Source organism: Callithrix jacchus, chromosome 5, assembly GCF_049354715.1.
Source record: "Callithrix jacchus isolate 240 chromosome 5, calJac240_pri, whole genome shotgun sequence".
NCBI lineage: Eukaryota > Metazoa > Chordata > Mammalia > Primates > Cebidae > Callithrix > Callithrix jacchus.
The window spans coordinates 2,337,044-2,351,122 of record NC_133506.1 but is presented as its reverse complement, the minus strand read 5'-3'; the positions used below and the strand labels follow the sequence as shown (position 1 = coordinate 2,351,122).

Genomic DNA, 14,079 nt, shown 5'->3' with positions numbered 1-14,079 from the left:
TCGGGCATGGTGGCATGTACCTGTAGTCCCAGCTACTCAGGAGGCTGAGAAAAAAGAATCACTTGAACCTGGGAGGCAGAGGTTGTAGTTAGCCAAGATTGCACCATTGCACTCCAGCCTTGATGACAGAAAGAGACTCCATTTCAAAAAAAGGAAAAAAAAAAAAAAAAGAAAGTCTGTAACTTGCAAAAGCAAAATTAGAGTATGTATTCTTATAGGGAGGGATCTGAAATAACTCAAATACTATATATCACATGTATTAAAAAAAACAGTGAAAAATGCAAAGGACTGGGCAAAAAGCACAACAGCAGATATCCTACATCTTCTTTCAGGTCTGAAACTAAGTTTTCCTAACCTAGGAATGTCAAAAGAGTAAATAAGGTGTATTTCCTGTCACTAACAAAACAAGACACATTTCATCTAGTATAGTATTAGAATCCCTCTGAAGAACTTGTGAAAAATACACATCTGGCCGGATGCAGTGGCTCAGACCTGTAGTCCCAGTACTTTGGGAGGCCGAGGCAGGCAAATCACTTGAGGTCAGGAGTTTGACACCAGCCTGGCCAACATGGTGAAACCCCAATTCTACTAAAAATACAAAAACATTAGCCAGGCACAGTGGTGTATGCCTGTAATCCCAGCTACAAAAACATTAGCCAGGCATGGTGGTGTATGCCTGTAATCCCCAGCTACTTGTGAGGCCAATGCAGGAGAATCACTTGATCCTAAGAGGCAGAGGTTGCAGTGAGATAAGATGGCACCACTGAACCCCAACCTGGGTGACAGAGCAAGATTACATCTCAAAAAGAGGGGAAAAAAAGGCAAGGCTCTGTCTCACAAAATAAAATAAAAAAGTCTAAAAAATTTGTAAAACAATTCTGTACATTGTTTTTGAATATACATAAATATGTACTAAGAGTAAAAACCATTCAGGATAATGATAAACACCAAATTCAGGATGAAGCTTACTTCTAGGGAAGAAAGGCTAGAAACAGAAATATATATAAACAGGGCCAGGCGAGGAGGCTCACATCTGTAATCCTAGCACTTTGGAAGGCTAAAGAAGGAGTTTGAGACCAGCCTGCGCAATATAGGAAGACCCTGTCTCTACAAAAAATACAAAAATTAGCCAGGTATGGTGGTGTGCACCCTTAATAGTCCAAGCTACTGGGGTGGCAGAGATGGGAGGATCACTTGAGCCAGGGAGATGGAGGTTGCAGTGAGCTGAGATTGCGCCACTGTACTCCAGCCTGGATGTACATTTCATTTAAAAAAAAAAAAAAAGGTACAAAGGGGGTCTTCAATAGTTTCTAATATTTTGCTCTAAAAATAACAGACTTAAAGCAAATTAGGCAAAATATTAATATTTGACAAGTTGGGTAGTGGTCTACTTATGCTTTACTGTATGCTTAACATACTTTAGTTCTTCTGATTTAAATACTCATTTTAGAAAGTGCAGAAAGTTTAGAAAAGATCCACTACTCACAATTCTATCACTGAGAAGCAGATTTCCTCCTATTTTCTTCAAAATGAATTTTACATAATTGAGTTATATCACTTTATACTCCAAAAACATAACAAACTCAGATCCTCTTACCTTCATCGTATCAATGTGGATTTGACTCATTCGCTGGATATAACTAAGCAGCCTCTTCCTCTCCCACAAGGAACTAAAATGACAATAGGATAAGCAAGTCTATCATTATTTGCTTAATGATAATCCCTGCAGTATATGGTAGTACATAACCAACTTTAGATTACTTACACTAACAGAGAAGTTAGATTGGAAGGAACAATCAATAATTCAAACATACTCCTCCTCCAAAGTCTCTCCTTCCTTTGTTTCTAAGATAGGGCATTCTCCTGCTGAATTAATGTAGGCCTCCCCCAGGCTTCTGTCCCTGATTCTCTTCTCTCTTGGAAAATTTAAGACTTGACAACTCCACATCTCTTTCATGTCTACTCAATGCTCAAGCTGTACTTCATTTTAACCAAACTCAAGTCAACATCTACCCTCATAATCCTGGATTAATTTATGAGCACCAGGTATGACTCAAGCATGAATGAAATACATATGAAGGCTTTAACTTTATTTATATTCATTTTCCATTGTCAGTAATCCCTCATAATGCTCCAGTTTCAAGAAAATACGTAATGGGAATTAAATATGAACAGCTCAAAGTCTTGTGATTCATTATTCTACTTCATTTACAAATACTAGTTGGGCCCAGCATATCATTCGTCCCCCAACTGGGTGTCAACAGAGTGCAGGCAAAGGGTTTTACTGATCTACTAGCTAACCAGATTAAAAAAAAAGTGTCTTCTATAAATCATACATAGACTTGGAGTCAGAGGCACCACACCGGCCTCTATGGTGCACCCTGAGACCCATGGTAATAAGAACACCTAAGGATGATTTCTTGCGATGCATAGAAGCATTATTACAGCTCATAAACGGAAGCACCATATTTTGTGTTTTCCTATTCCCCTACCATCCTCATCAATTTGACATAACAAGCACAGCACAAATCAGGTTTTCAGAAGAACTTATAGTTGGACTCAGGTTAAAGGGAGTCACATAGTTGAGCACAACCAGAGTAATAGTATAAAATATCAAACCTAAACTAACCCATGACTACCTAGTATTTTCCTAAACTGACATTCAGTATTCATCACCTAAAGCCAAGAAATTGGGCTGGGTACAGTGGCTCATGCCTGTAATCCCAGCACTTTGGGAGGCCAAGGCAGGTGGATCACAAGGTCAGGAGTTCAACACTAGCCTGGCCAACAGGGTGAAACCCCACCATCTCTACCAAAAAAGCAAAAATTAGCTGGGCATGGTGGCAGGCACCTGTAGTTCCAGCTACTGGGGAGCCTGAGGCAGGAGAATCTCTTGAACCCAGGAGGCAGAGGTTGCAATGAGCAGAGATTGTACTGCTGCACTCCAGCCTGAGTGACAGAGCAAGACTCCATCTCAAAAAGAAAAAACAAACAAACAAAAAACTCAAAAATCACTGATTAGAGTATATAAAAATAACCACCCAAAACCTGGGGGTTGTTTTGTTTAGCCAGATACATGGCATTAAAAAAGATTTAAAGTAGTCATGGGCCAGGATACTTAGACTATAAAAGAAATTTATTCCTGTGTTCCAACATTTCTGAAATTTAATGCTTCTTACAATTGACATGTACATTTAATGTGACAATGTTTCTTACTTCTTAAAAAAACCTTTATAAATCAATGGTTGCTCATAAAATTGAGGGCCTAATTAGGAGTGCTTGTCTAAGCTGGATTCTCCCTAGAAAGCAGAGTCCGGGATAAGAGCTTGCAAGTAATTAATCTTGGGGTGTGAACCCTGGGCACGGGGGTTGGGGGGTCTAGGAAGGGTAAAATAGAAAATTAGATAAAAACAGTGCAAAGGTCCATTAACAAGTTACATTGGTATTACTGTGAGCAATTGAATGGAGTGGTGAGTAGGGCTGATCCCACTGGCAACCTGTAAGGCACCACTATCCTGTAGAACTTTCTGCAATGATGGAAATGTTCTGTATCTGCTCTGTCCAACACAGTATCCACTAGCCATAGTGATTACTGAGTACTTAAAATATGACTAGTGTAACTGAGGATTTTTTAAATTTCATTTACTTCAAATTAATTTAAACATGAAGCTAGTTGTTAGCATATAGAACAATATAGCTCTAAGGAGTCCTACGGAATTTGAGTTATGAGGTGGGGCACAGAGATGTGCAATATAGTGGTCTTTCTGGAATTTTGTCTGTTTTGTTCACTCATGTGCCCCAAGTTCATGGAAGAATGCCTAGTACAGTGAGCCTTCTAAAAATACTGACTGAATGAATCAATAGTACTTGGGTCCACAAAGATGCACATGGCCTCCTTGAAAAGAAAGACTATATTGGAAAAAATTCCATTCAGTTCAAATAGTAAGCAACTATTATATACAAGAAACAAGTAATAAGGGGGACTTTGAGAGGACTGAGAGTGTTGAGATGTGGTTATCAAAGAGCCATGCTGGGCACAGTGACTCATGCCTGTAATCCCAAAACTTTGGGAGGCCAAGGCAGGAAGATCATGAGGTCAGGAGTTTGAGACCAGCCTGGCCAACATAGTGAAACACCGTCTCTACTAAAAATACAAAAATTAGCCAGGCATGGTGGCACACGCCTATAGTCCCAGCTACTTGGGAGGCTGAAGCAGGAGAATCACTTGATCCTGAGAGGTGGAGGTTACAGCAAGCCAAGATCATGCGACTGCACTCCAGCCTGAGTGGCAAGATTCCATCTCAAAAAAAAAAAAAAAAAGGCTAGGCACAGTGGCTCAAGCCTATAATCCCAGCACTTTGGGAGGCCAAGGCGGGTGGATCACGAGGTCAAGAGATCAAGACCATCCTGGTCAACAAGGCGAAACCCCATCTCTACTAAAAATACAAAAATTAGCTGGGCATGGTGGCGCGTGCCTGTAATCCCAGCTACTAGGGAGGCTGAGGCAGGAGAATTGCTTGAACCCAGGAGGTGGAGGCTGCAGTGAGCCGAGATCGCGCCAAAAAAAAAAAAAAAAAAAAAAAAAGAGCCAACATAAGGTTCCTGGAGATTCTAATCCAAAGGATATTTACTGAAAGTCAGTTAAGGTTATGTGTTCTTTTTTTTTTTTTTCCACCAGAGGCCCACTGAATTCCTAGAGGAAAGGTTATGTGTTCTATAGTAATCCTGTTTCACAATCTACTTCCGGTATCCATTACTAAATACCACTAAGTGAAGTAATTTAGTATAATTCTTTGTTTTGATTCTTGGTTACTGTTACCACAAACAACATGTAACTAAGTGAAATTTCAGAAGAGAAGACCATACTTCTGTTGCCAATTCTCTAATAGAAACAAAATCTTCACTTTAAGAAGTATTTAAACACCAGATCCTCAACTGAGCTCTTTAAAGGAGCCCCACTCTAATCTAACTAGAACTTTCAGCCATACATAGAGATGGATCTATGTAACTACATATATATATATACGTATGTACCTACCTACCTACCTACCTACCTACTTACCTATCTGAACAGGATCTTGCTCTGCTGCCCAGGCTGGAGTCTAGGAGCTCATCATAGATCGCTGCAACCTTGAACTCCTGGGCTCAAGAGATCTTCCTGGTTAAGCCTCCTGAGTAGGCGGGACTATAGGTATATGCACAGTGCTCGGCTAATTTTTTAATTTTCTGTCGAGATGGGAGTCTCACTTTGTCACTACCTATAAAATTTACTAAGGGCTAATCATATGTTTCAATACACTTTATGTACATCATCTCATTATTATCCATTTTACAGGTACAGAAATTGAAGGGTTAAATAACTTGTCCCAAATTATACAACTAAAAAGTGCCTGTTTTGCATAGTGTCTTTAAATCTAATACCAGAGCGTATTATAATCTTTAGGAAGACCTAGAAATATGCTCAAGATAGGGTTGTTGCCTTGATTTTCTTACCAACATTTTTTTCCCTGTTGGTTCTTACATATTTCCCAGTGTATATAATTCATTTATTCTAAACTTGAGAGTAAAAAGTCAGTCATTAGAAACTTGATGAAGGTTTATCTGCAAAATTATTATTATTATTATTTCTTTCTTTTTTTGAGACAGAGTTTTGTTCTCATTGCCCAGGCTGAAGTGCAATTGCGCAATCTCAGCTCACCATGACCTCCACCTCCCAAGTTCAAGTGATTCTCCTGCCTCAGCCTCCAGAGTAGCTGGGATTATAGGCACTGTGCCACCATGCCCAGCTGACTGTATGTTTTTAGTAGAAACAGGGTTTCTTCATATTGATCAGGCGGTTTCAAACTTCCAACCTCAGTTGATCTGCCCATGTTGGCCTCCCAAAGTGCTGGGATTAAAGGTGTGACCAACCATGCCCAGCATGCAAAATTATTTAAAATAGGAATAAGGCCAGGCACGGTGGCTCACGCCTGTAATCCCAGAACTTTCGGAGGCAGAGGCAGGCAAATCACCTGAGGTAAGGAGTTTGAGACCAGCCTGATCAACATGGTGAAACCCCATCTCTACTAAAAATATAAAACTTAGCCAGGTGTGGTGGCAGGCACCTGTAGTCCCAGCTTCTTGGGAGGCTGAGGCGGGAGAATCACTTGAACCCAGGAGGTTGCAGTCAGCCAAGATTGCACCATTACACTCCAGTCCGGGTGACAGAGTGAGACTCTGTCTCAAAAATAAATAAATAAATAAAATAAAATAAAATAGGAATAAACAGTAATAGTAAACACAGGATTTGTACAGTGAAAATAAACAGCAGGTGGCCAGGTGCAGTGGCTCACACCTGTAATCCCAGCACTTTGGAAAGCTGAGGCAGGTGGATCACTTGAGGCCAGGAGTTCAAGACCAGCCTAACCAACATAGTGAAACCCCATCTCTACTAAAAGTACGAAAATTAGTGGGGCATGTTGGTGGGCATCTGTAGTCCCAGCTACTCAGGAGGTTGAGACAGGAGAATCACTTGAACCCGGGAGGTGGAGATTGCAGTGAGTGGAGATCCTCCAGCCTGGGTGACATAAGAGACTGTCTCAAACAAACAAACAAATTTAAACAAACAAACAAAAGAAAAACAGCAGGCAAGGGATTCTGCTGTTTTTAAAACACTTAATAGATTCAAAATGAGGAGAGTTTATAACAGAGATTTTGGGCTTTGTCCCTCAAAGTTGGATAAAATGTGTTTGATTACAATGTGAATTTATTTCTTCATTCTTACCTTACTCCAAGATTTTCAAAATGAGACTCATCAAGACAGGGCAGTAATGAGCCTGTGATTTTATTTTCTGTGGAAGAAAAAAGACAAATTCAATATGTACTGTTAGAGATGAGCTGTGCTCTCAGAAAACTCCTCCATACAGGCTGACCCCTTCCCCTCTTCTAATTGCTCTTCAGCTGCACTCCTGAACCCTTACCTAGGCGCCACACCAAGGCTGCCAGACATGTGGCAATTAAGCAAAGCCTGATTACAGCCATCTGGGCAGCTCAAGGGAGGACAGGGAAAACATATGTTGGTTATCCTTACTCGTAAATTCCTGTTTGACACGTATCTGTAAAAAATCCCGGTTTCTGTCTTTTTTTAAAGACTGCCCCCACGAGTCACAGGATGATGTATTGTAGGTCTCTTACAAGTTAACAAACTATCTCTGTGCCTGTTACCAATGAATAGATTATGCCCCTCTCACCCTATATAAACCCCTGGTTTTGTAAGCTCAGGGGTACCTCCTCTGACTGTTACAGAGCAGCCCAGCAAGTTAATAAAACTTTCTTGCCTGACTTTGGGTCTATTCTCTTTTCTCTCGGCTACCCTTACATATACAACATATGTTTTTCACTTTCTTTCAATTTGGATGCACCAAAATTTACCCAGATCCACATTTATTGAGCACCCACTACAGGCAACAGACTGTGCCAAGTACCATTTTGTTGATTTGCTACTTGTAAAGACTCAATTTTAATTAAATAACTAAACCAAGAAGCATTTTTCTGATAAATCACGTGAAAAATTTCAAAATTATTTGTGTAAATTAGTTGCAAGAAAAACCAGTTGCAAAAAGTGAAGTGAAACCCGAGTCCCTGTTGGGGTTTTGCCAAGTTAGGAGCTCCCTTTTAAACAAGAAAGGTTTGGGTAGCAGTAGGCAAAGAAACTTAAAAGTCTATTGTTTTTAGAAGTAACAATTAAAACAATATCTTCACGAGTGCTTAAAGTGTTGATTTCTCTTAAACTTCCTCGGAAAGCACTCAATACTCTGATTTGAAAGAATCTTATCTCTCTCTCTCTCTCCCTCTCTCCATATATATATATCTCCATATATATATATATATATATATCTCCATATATATATATATCTCCATATATATATATATATATATATGTTGTTGGTTTTTTTCCTCTTTTTATACAATTCATTCTAATATTTCCTGACCTCCGATTCCAAAACTCTGGACTGCTTTATTTTATTGTATTTTCTTTGAGACGGCGTCTTGCTTTTTGCCCAGGTTGGAGTACAATGGTGCGATCACAGCTCACTTACAGCCCTGACCTCCTGGGTTCAAGTGATCCTCCTGCCTTAGCCTCCCCAGTAGCTGGTACCACAGGCATATGCCACTACACCTAGCTGATTTTTTATTTTAATTTTTTTGTAAATATGGGGTCTCCCAATGTTGCCCAGGCTGGTCTTGAACTCCTGGGCTCAAGTGATCTTCCCACACTGGCCTCCCAAAGTGCTGGGATTGTAGGCATCAGCCACTGGGCATGGCCTCCAATGGTTTTTTATGAGAACACTTGTTAAGGTATAGCTCACATGAGTTCTGAAGTCAAAGACCTAACCTTTAAAAATCTAGCTCCTTTTTGTAGTGGTATAATCTTTGAAAAGTTACTTTACATCTTTGGACCTCATATACACCATCTGTAAAACATATAGAGTATAGCAACTTATTTCAGACTTCTTGTGAGGCTATTATATTCCACAATGAAAAAAGGGACATACTACCTTGTTCTTGGCTTGTCAAATAAAAACAAATTTGGACTGAGATAAAGAGAGACTTTTTCTTTTTTGAGATGAAATCTCACTCTGTCGCCCAGGCTGGAGTATAGTGACGCAGTCTCTGCTCACTGCAACCTCCGCCTCCCAGGTTGAAACAATTCTGCCTGAGCCTCCTGAGTGGCTGGGATTACAGGCACGTGCCACCACGCCTGGCTAGTTTTTGTATTTTCAGTAGAGATGAGGTTTCACCATGTTGGCCAGGTTAGTCTCAAACTCCTGACCTCATGATATGCCTGCTTTAGCCTCCCAAAGTGTTGGGATTACAAGTGTGAGCCACTGCACCCAGTCCTTTTTTTTTTTGAGACGAGTCTCACTCTGTCACCCAGGCTGGAGTCCAATGGTATGATCTTGCCTCACTGCAGCTTCTGCCTCCTGGCTTCAAGCGATTCTTATGCCTCAGCCTCCTGAATAGCTAGGATTACCGGCGCCCACCACCATGCCTGGCTAATTTTTGTATTTTTAGTAGAGATAGGGTTTCATCATGTTGGCCAGGCTGGTCTTGAACTCCTAACCTCAGGTGATATCCACCCACCTTGGCCTCCCAAAGTGCTGGGATTATAGGCATGAGCCACTGTACCTGGCCAAGAAAAACTTATTAGAAAGAAAGACTATTGCTATAAGGAGAAAGCTCCAATATCAGATATCTGCAAGAGGCTCAAGAATCAAACAGAGGCCCAGCCAGGCATGGTGGCTCCCACCTGTAATCCCAGCACTTTGGGAGGCTGAGGCAGGTGGATCACTTGAGGTCAGGAGTTTGAGCCCAGCCTGGCCAACATGGTGACACTCTGTCTCTACTAAAAATACAAAAATTAGGTGCAGTGGATGCGCCTATAAGCCCAGCTTCTTGGGAGGCTGAGGCAGGAGAACCACTTGAACCCAGAAGGCGGAGGTTGTGGTGAGCCAAGAATGAACCACTGCACTCCAGCCTGGGTGACAGAGCAAGACTCCATCTTAAAAATAAATAAATCAAAATAAAATGACAATTAAAAAAAAAAAAGAATCAGAGGCCCAAGAACCAAACAGAGGTTCGGTGCAGTGGCTCAAACCCGTAATTCCAGCACTTTGGGAGGCCAAGGCAGGCACAGGATCACTTGAGGCCAGGGAGTTTCAGACCACAATGGCCAACACGGCAAAACCCTTTCTCTAATTAAAAAAAAAAAAAACATCCAACAGAAAAAGGGTCTTCTTTTATAGGGTAAAGGATGAGCAAGCAGAAATAAGCAGAATCTTTGGAAGGGAACCTGGATGAGCAATAGAAAATGACCAGTGCAGTCCAACAGGGCAGCATCCCACTGTGGTCAGCCAATTCTCAAAAGAAGCTGACCAGAGACAGGCATATTCCACTTCTTCAGTGCCTGCCTACTCAGATCTGGGGGTAAGCAAGAGTTGAGGGACCCGTAAGGCAAGAGAGAAGTCTAAATAAAGTTTGGTCAAGACAAAGCAGCATGTAAGACATGAGCAACTGGGAACAGTTGGTCAGTTTTTACCAAATGAAAGCACATAGTGTCTTTGATAGTACTAAGTTGTGGGTTCAAGAGAACACACATCATTCTGGATAGTACAGAGTTCATCTATAAAACACCACTGAGGACCGGGCGCGGTGGCTCAGGCCTGTAATTCCAGCACTTTGGGAGGCCGAAGCGGGTGGATCACGAGGTCAAGAGATCGAGACCATCCTGGTCAACATGGTGAAACCCCGTCTCTACTAAAAATACAAAAAATTAGCTGGGCATGGTGGCGCGTGCCTGTAATCTCAGCTACTCAGGAGGCTGAGGCAGGAGAATTGCCTGAACCCAGGAGGTGGAGGTTGCGGTGAGTTGAGATCGGGCCATTGCACTCCAGCCTGGGTAACAAGAGCGAAATTCCGTCTCAAAAAAAAAAAAAAAAACAAAACACCACTGAAACAGCCAACCACATTTTGAGACAGAAAATATGGAACTACTTCACTCCACTTGTTGCTAGTAAAAGAAAGAATAATAATAATCCATCTCAGCAGTGGACAAAAGGGGAAAATAAAAAAGAGAAATGCAATTTCCCACACCCATTCAAGCTATCTTTGGGTCCTGAACCACTAATGTTCCTCCTACCCAAGTTTCCAAGCTAGGCAAACAGGGCTCCACCTAACAAATGCAAAAGTTTGCTAAATTTACAAATCCCAACCACCAAAGAACCACCTTCCTATTGAACACCTAGTGGAACTACGGCAGGAATGAAGTCTCACACCACGAAAAGTTGAGTAGACTTCACACGGATGGATGCTTGGACACGAATCATCCATTTTACTGTTTAAAGCAGTAAAATCTGCTTTAAACTCAACCGAAACACTTCTACCAGTAATGTGGCCAAAATCTTGCATGCTAGAGGTTCAGTGGTCAACGAAACAACCTCGGTGTTCAGATTGTGGAGAGAAACCTGCTTTTAAAGAGCAAAACATGATCCTTACCATGTTCTGCAAGTGCCGTCAACACACACTTATCCGGCGCTACTGAGACGCTAAGGGAGGCGATGGGAATTCAGAGATTAACCAAACCAGTTCCTTCCCTTTCAGGAAAAGCCTCAATTCAGGGAGGAAACAGAAACTTAAAAGCCCCAGAACATTCTCTCATGTGGCAAGTGTTCAAGCAGCTGCGGTTAGCGCAGAGCGGTCCCCCGAGCCTGGCGAGCCTGGATGACAGCAAGCCGCCCACCAAGGTCTGGGGAAAAATCTCCTTCTAACTAAAAAAAAAAAAAAAAGACCCGAGTCTTGCCTGTCTGGCGCCGGGCTGGCAAGTCACTGAACAAACCCACCAAAGTCAGATCCCAATCTACGACCGCCTCTCCCAGGTCCTCAGTCGCGGGAGCCTGCTCCCATCCTCTGGATCGCCTACCCCAGGCGCCCCCGTGTCTCCTTCCTCCGCCTCGCGGAGTCGGTCCCGTGCGCCCCCGCCGCAGGTCCGCCCTCCTGGGAGCCCCCCGCTGCAGGGCTCCCTTCCCCCTCGCCGGGTCTTCCCTCCCTCCCTCGGCGCCGCCAGCCGCAGGTCAGCCCTCCCGGGTGCCTCCCGCCGCAGGGCTCGCTCCTCGGCCTGAGTCCTCTCGTGGGGCCCCCTTCCTCAGGGCGCCTGGCCCGCGCCCCGGGTCGCCGCCCCTCGCCCCTCAGCCCCTCCGGCGCCGCTACCTCGGATGTTCTTCAACAGCCCCGGCTCTTTGAAGCCACCGCGCCTGAGGAAGGAGCACACCTGCTCCGGGCCCCACGTCTTGTGGTCAGGATGGAGTTCCGGACCCAAGGACCGGTCTGCCTCTGCGGAAGGGGTGTTTGGGGGGGTTCTCGGGCTGTCATCGCAACGGGGCCGCTTGGAGGGCTGCTCGGAGTCGGCTTGCTGCATGTCTACACTCGGAGTCCGGCACAGCAAAGTCAAGAACCGCGGCGCCCAGCCCGCGCGCAGGCGCACTGACAGCAGGGCCCTGGCGGGGCGTCCAGGGAGCATCGGCAACATACTGGCCCCTCGCGCAGGCGCACTGACAGCAGGGCCCTAGCGGGGCGTCCAGGGAGCATTGGCTACCTACTGGCCTCCCGCGCAGGCGCACTGACAGTTGAGCCCTTCGGGCAGAGCAGCCCAGCGGCGCTAGCCCCGGACCCCCTGCGCAGGCGCATTGGCAGTCCAGCCGTCTTCAATCCCGCCAGGCCGCTGGACGTGAACGCGGAAGGGCGTGGCTAGAAGCAGAACTGAGGACAACGCTGGGGGAGGGTGGGGAAATTGCGCCTCCAGCACCCTACCCCCGTTAGGGGCTCGTCTGGTGAATTGGGGGTATCCTCCTTCGAATGAGTACACTACCCCCCGCACCTTAGCCGGGTTTCAGATGCCCCAAACTTAAAAGAAACCTAAAAGGCCAACAGGCTGCCAGCACCTTCCCAGTGAAGAGAAAAACAGTCAAGGTGCTGAAGACCCCGGAATGATTTCACGTGTGACTTGAGGGTGTCTTCTTCATTCCACAGTATTGCTGGGCAACTAGAGGGCCCTGGGATACCTGTTGTCTCGTGTTCACACAGGAGGGGACTTCAGACTTCTTTCCAACTGGAGACAGATCCCTCCATCCTAACTGCATTCCCAGAAGAAGGGAAGTGGCCAGTTTGATTACTTAAAATTTAACATCCGAGGACTTTTACTGCCTGGTCCTAAGAGCAGGTGAAAATGGCAGGCATTTTCCTGTCACTTAGCCCCTCTGCGGCAGAGTTCAAACTTCCCTATAAATACTGGTCCATGCAATTGACTGGTAAAAGGACCTATCACTATTACTGCTAATAAAGCCAACACACCTTCCCAGCAACCAAGCAATAGACCTGTTTAGGGGGTAAAGGACGAATGAGGCATATTAGCTTATCATCAAGCAGTATGAACTATTGATCTATCTATTGGTGAGCCAAAATATTGTTAGCAAACACAGTTTTACTGTGTGCCAGGCACGGTTCTAGGGCTTTACAAATACTAAATTATTTTATATTTATACATATTACTTAATGAATTAAATAAATTAAGTAATTATTTAACTAGTAAATAATTTTATAACTTCTAAGGGTTTTACAAATATTACTTCATTTAATTATCACAATTACCTTAGGATGTAGGAAAAAGTAATTTGCCTAAGGTCTTTTTTTGAGTCAGAGTCTTGCTCCGTCCCCCAGGCTGGAGTGCAGTGGCACAATCTTGGCTCACTGCAACCTCTGCCTCCCGGGTTCAAATATTCTCATGCCTCAGACTCCTGAGTAGCTGGAACTACAGGTGCATGCCACCAAATCTGGCTAATTTTTGCATTGTTAGTAGAGACAGGATTTCACCATGTTGGCCAGGCTGGTCTTGAACTCCTAACCTCAGGATATCCCCACGCTCAGCCTCCCAAAGTGCCGGGATTACACAGCTGAGCCCAGCTGCCCAAGGTCTTACAGCTAGGAAATGATGAAGCCTGTATTCAAACCCAGATGTAACCTGGCTCCAAAGTCCATGCTGTTGCTGACTTGCCAGCCATTGCTTGTTAAAGGGGGTTTGGAGCTGGGTGCAGTAGCTCATGCCTGTAATCCCAGCACTTTGGGGGGCCAAGGCAGGTGGATCACTTGAAGTTGGGAGTTTGAGACCAACTTGGCCGACATGGTGAAACCCTGTGTCTACCGAAATACAAAAATTAACTGGGTGTGGTGGCAGCAGACCCATGGGGGAAAGTATAAAGAGGTGTTCTGGCCTGGCTCATGCCTCTAATCCCAGCACTTTGGGAGGCTGAGGTGGGTCGATCATCTGAGGTCAGGAGTTCAAGACCAGCCTGGCTAACATGGTGAAACCCTATCTCTACTAAAAACACAAAAATTAGCTGGGCATGGTGGCACATGCCTGTAATCCCAGCTACTCGGGAGGCTGAGGCAGGAGAAGCAGTTGAACCTGGGAAGCGGAGGTTGCAGTGAGCTGAGATCATGTTTGTTCAAAGCAATTGCTTTTAAGAACTTTTTTAAAAATTTCATTTT

At 44.1% G+C, this 14,079-nt stretch overlaps 1 protein-coding gene across 5 annotated transcripts in view; it reads right to left on the bottom strand.

The window, feature by feature from the left end:
• SAMHD1 (SAM and HD domain containing deoxynucleoside triphosphate triphosphohydrolase 1) overlaps positions 1 to 12,020 on the bottom strand; it is a 72,167-nt gene extending 60,147 nt beyond the window's left edge. For all 5 annotated transcript variants that reach the window (XR_013535012.1, XM_078371014.1, XM_078371013.1 and 2 more), the window contains exons 1-3: positions 11,746 to 12,020; positions 6,764 to 6,830; positions 1,598 to 1,670 (exon numbers count right to left, since the gene is read on the bottom strand). Coding sequence is in view for 4 of the 5 variants with exons in the window: in XM_078371014.1 (XP_078227140.1) it covers positions 1,598 to 1,670; positions 6,764 to 6,830; positions 11,746 to 11,953 (348 nt within the window). In the remaining variant the exon portion in view is untranslated. The remainder of the gene's footprint in view (positions 1 to 1,597; positions 1,671 to 6,763; positions 6,831 to 11,745) is intronic.
• Positions 12,021 to 14,079: the final 2,059 nt, after the last annotated feature.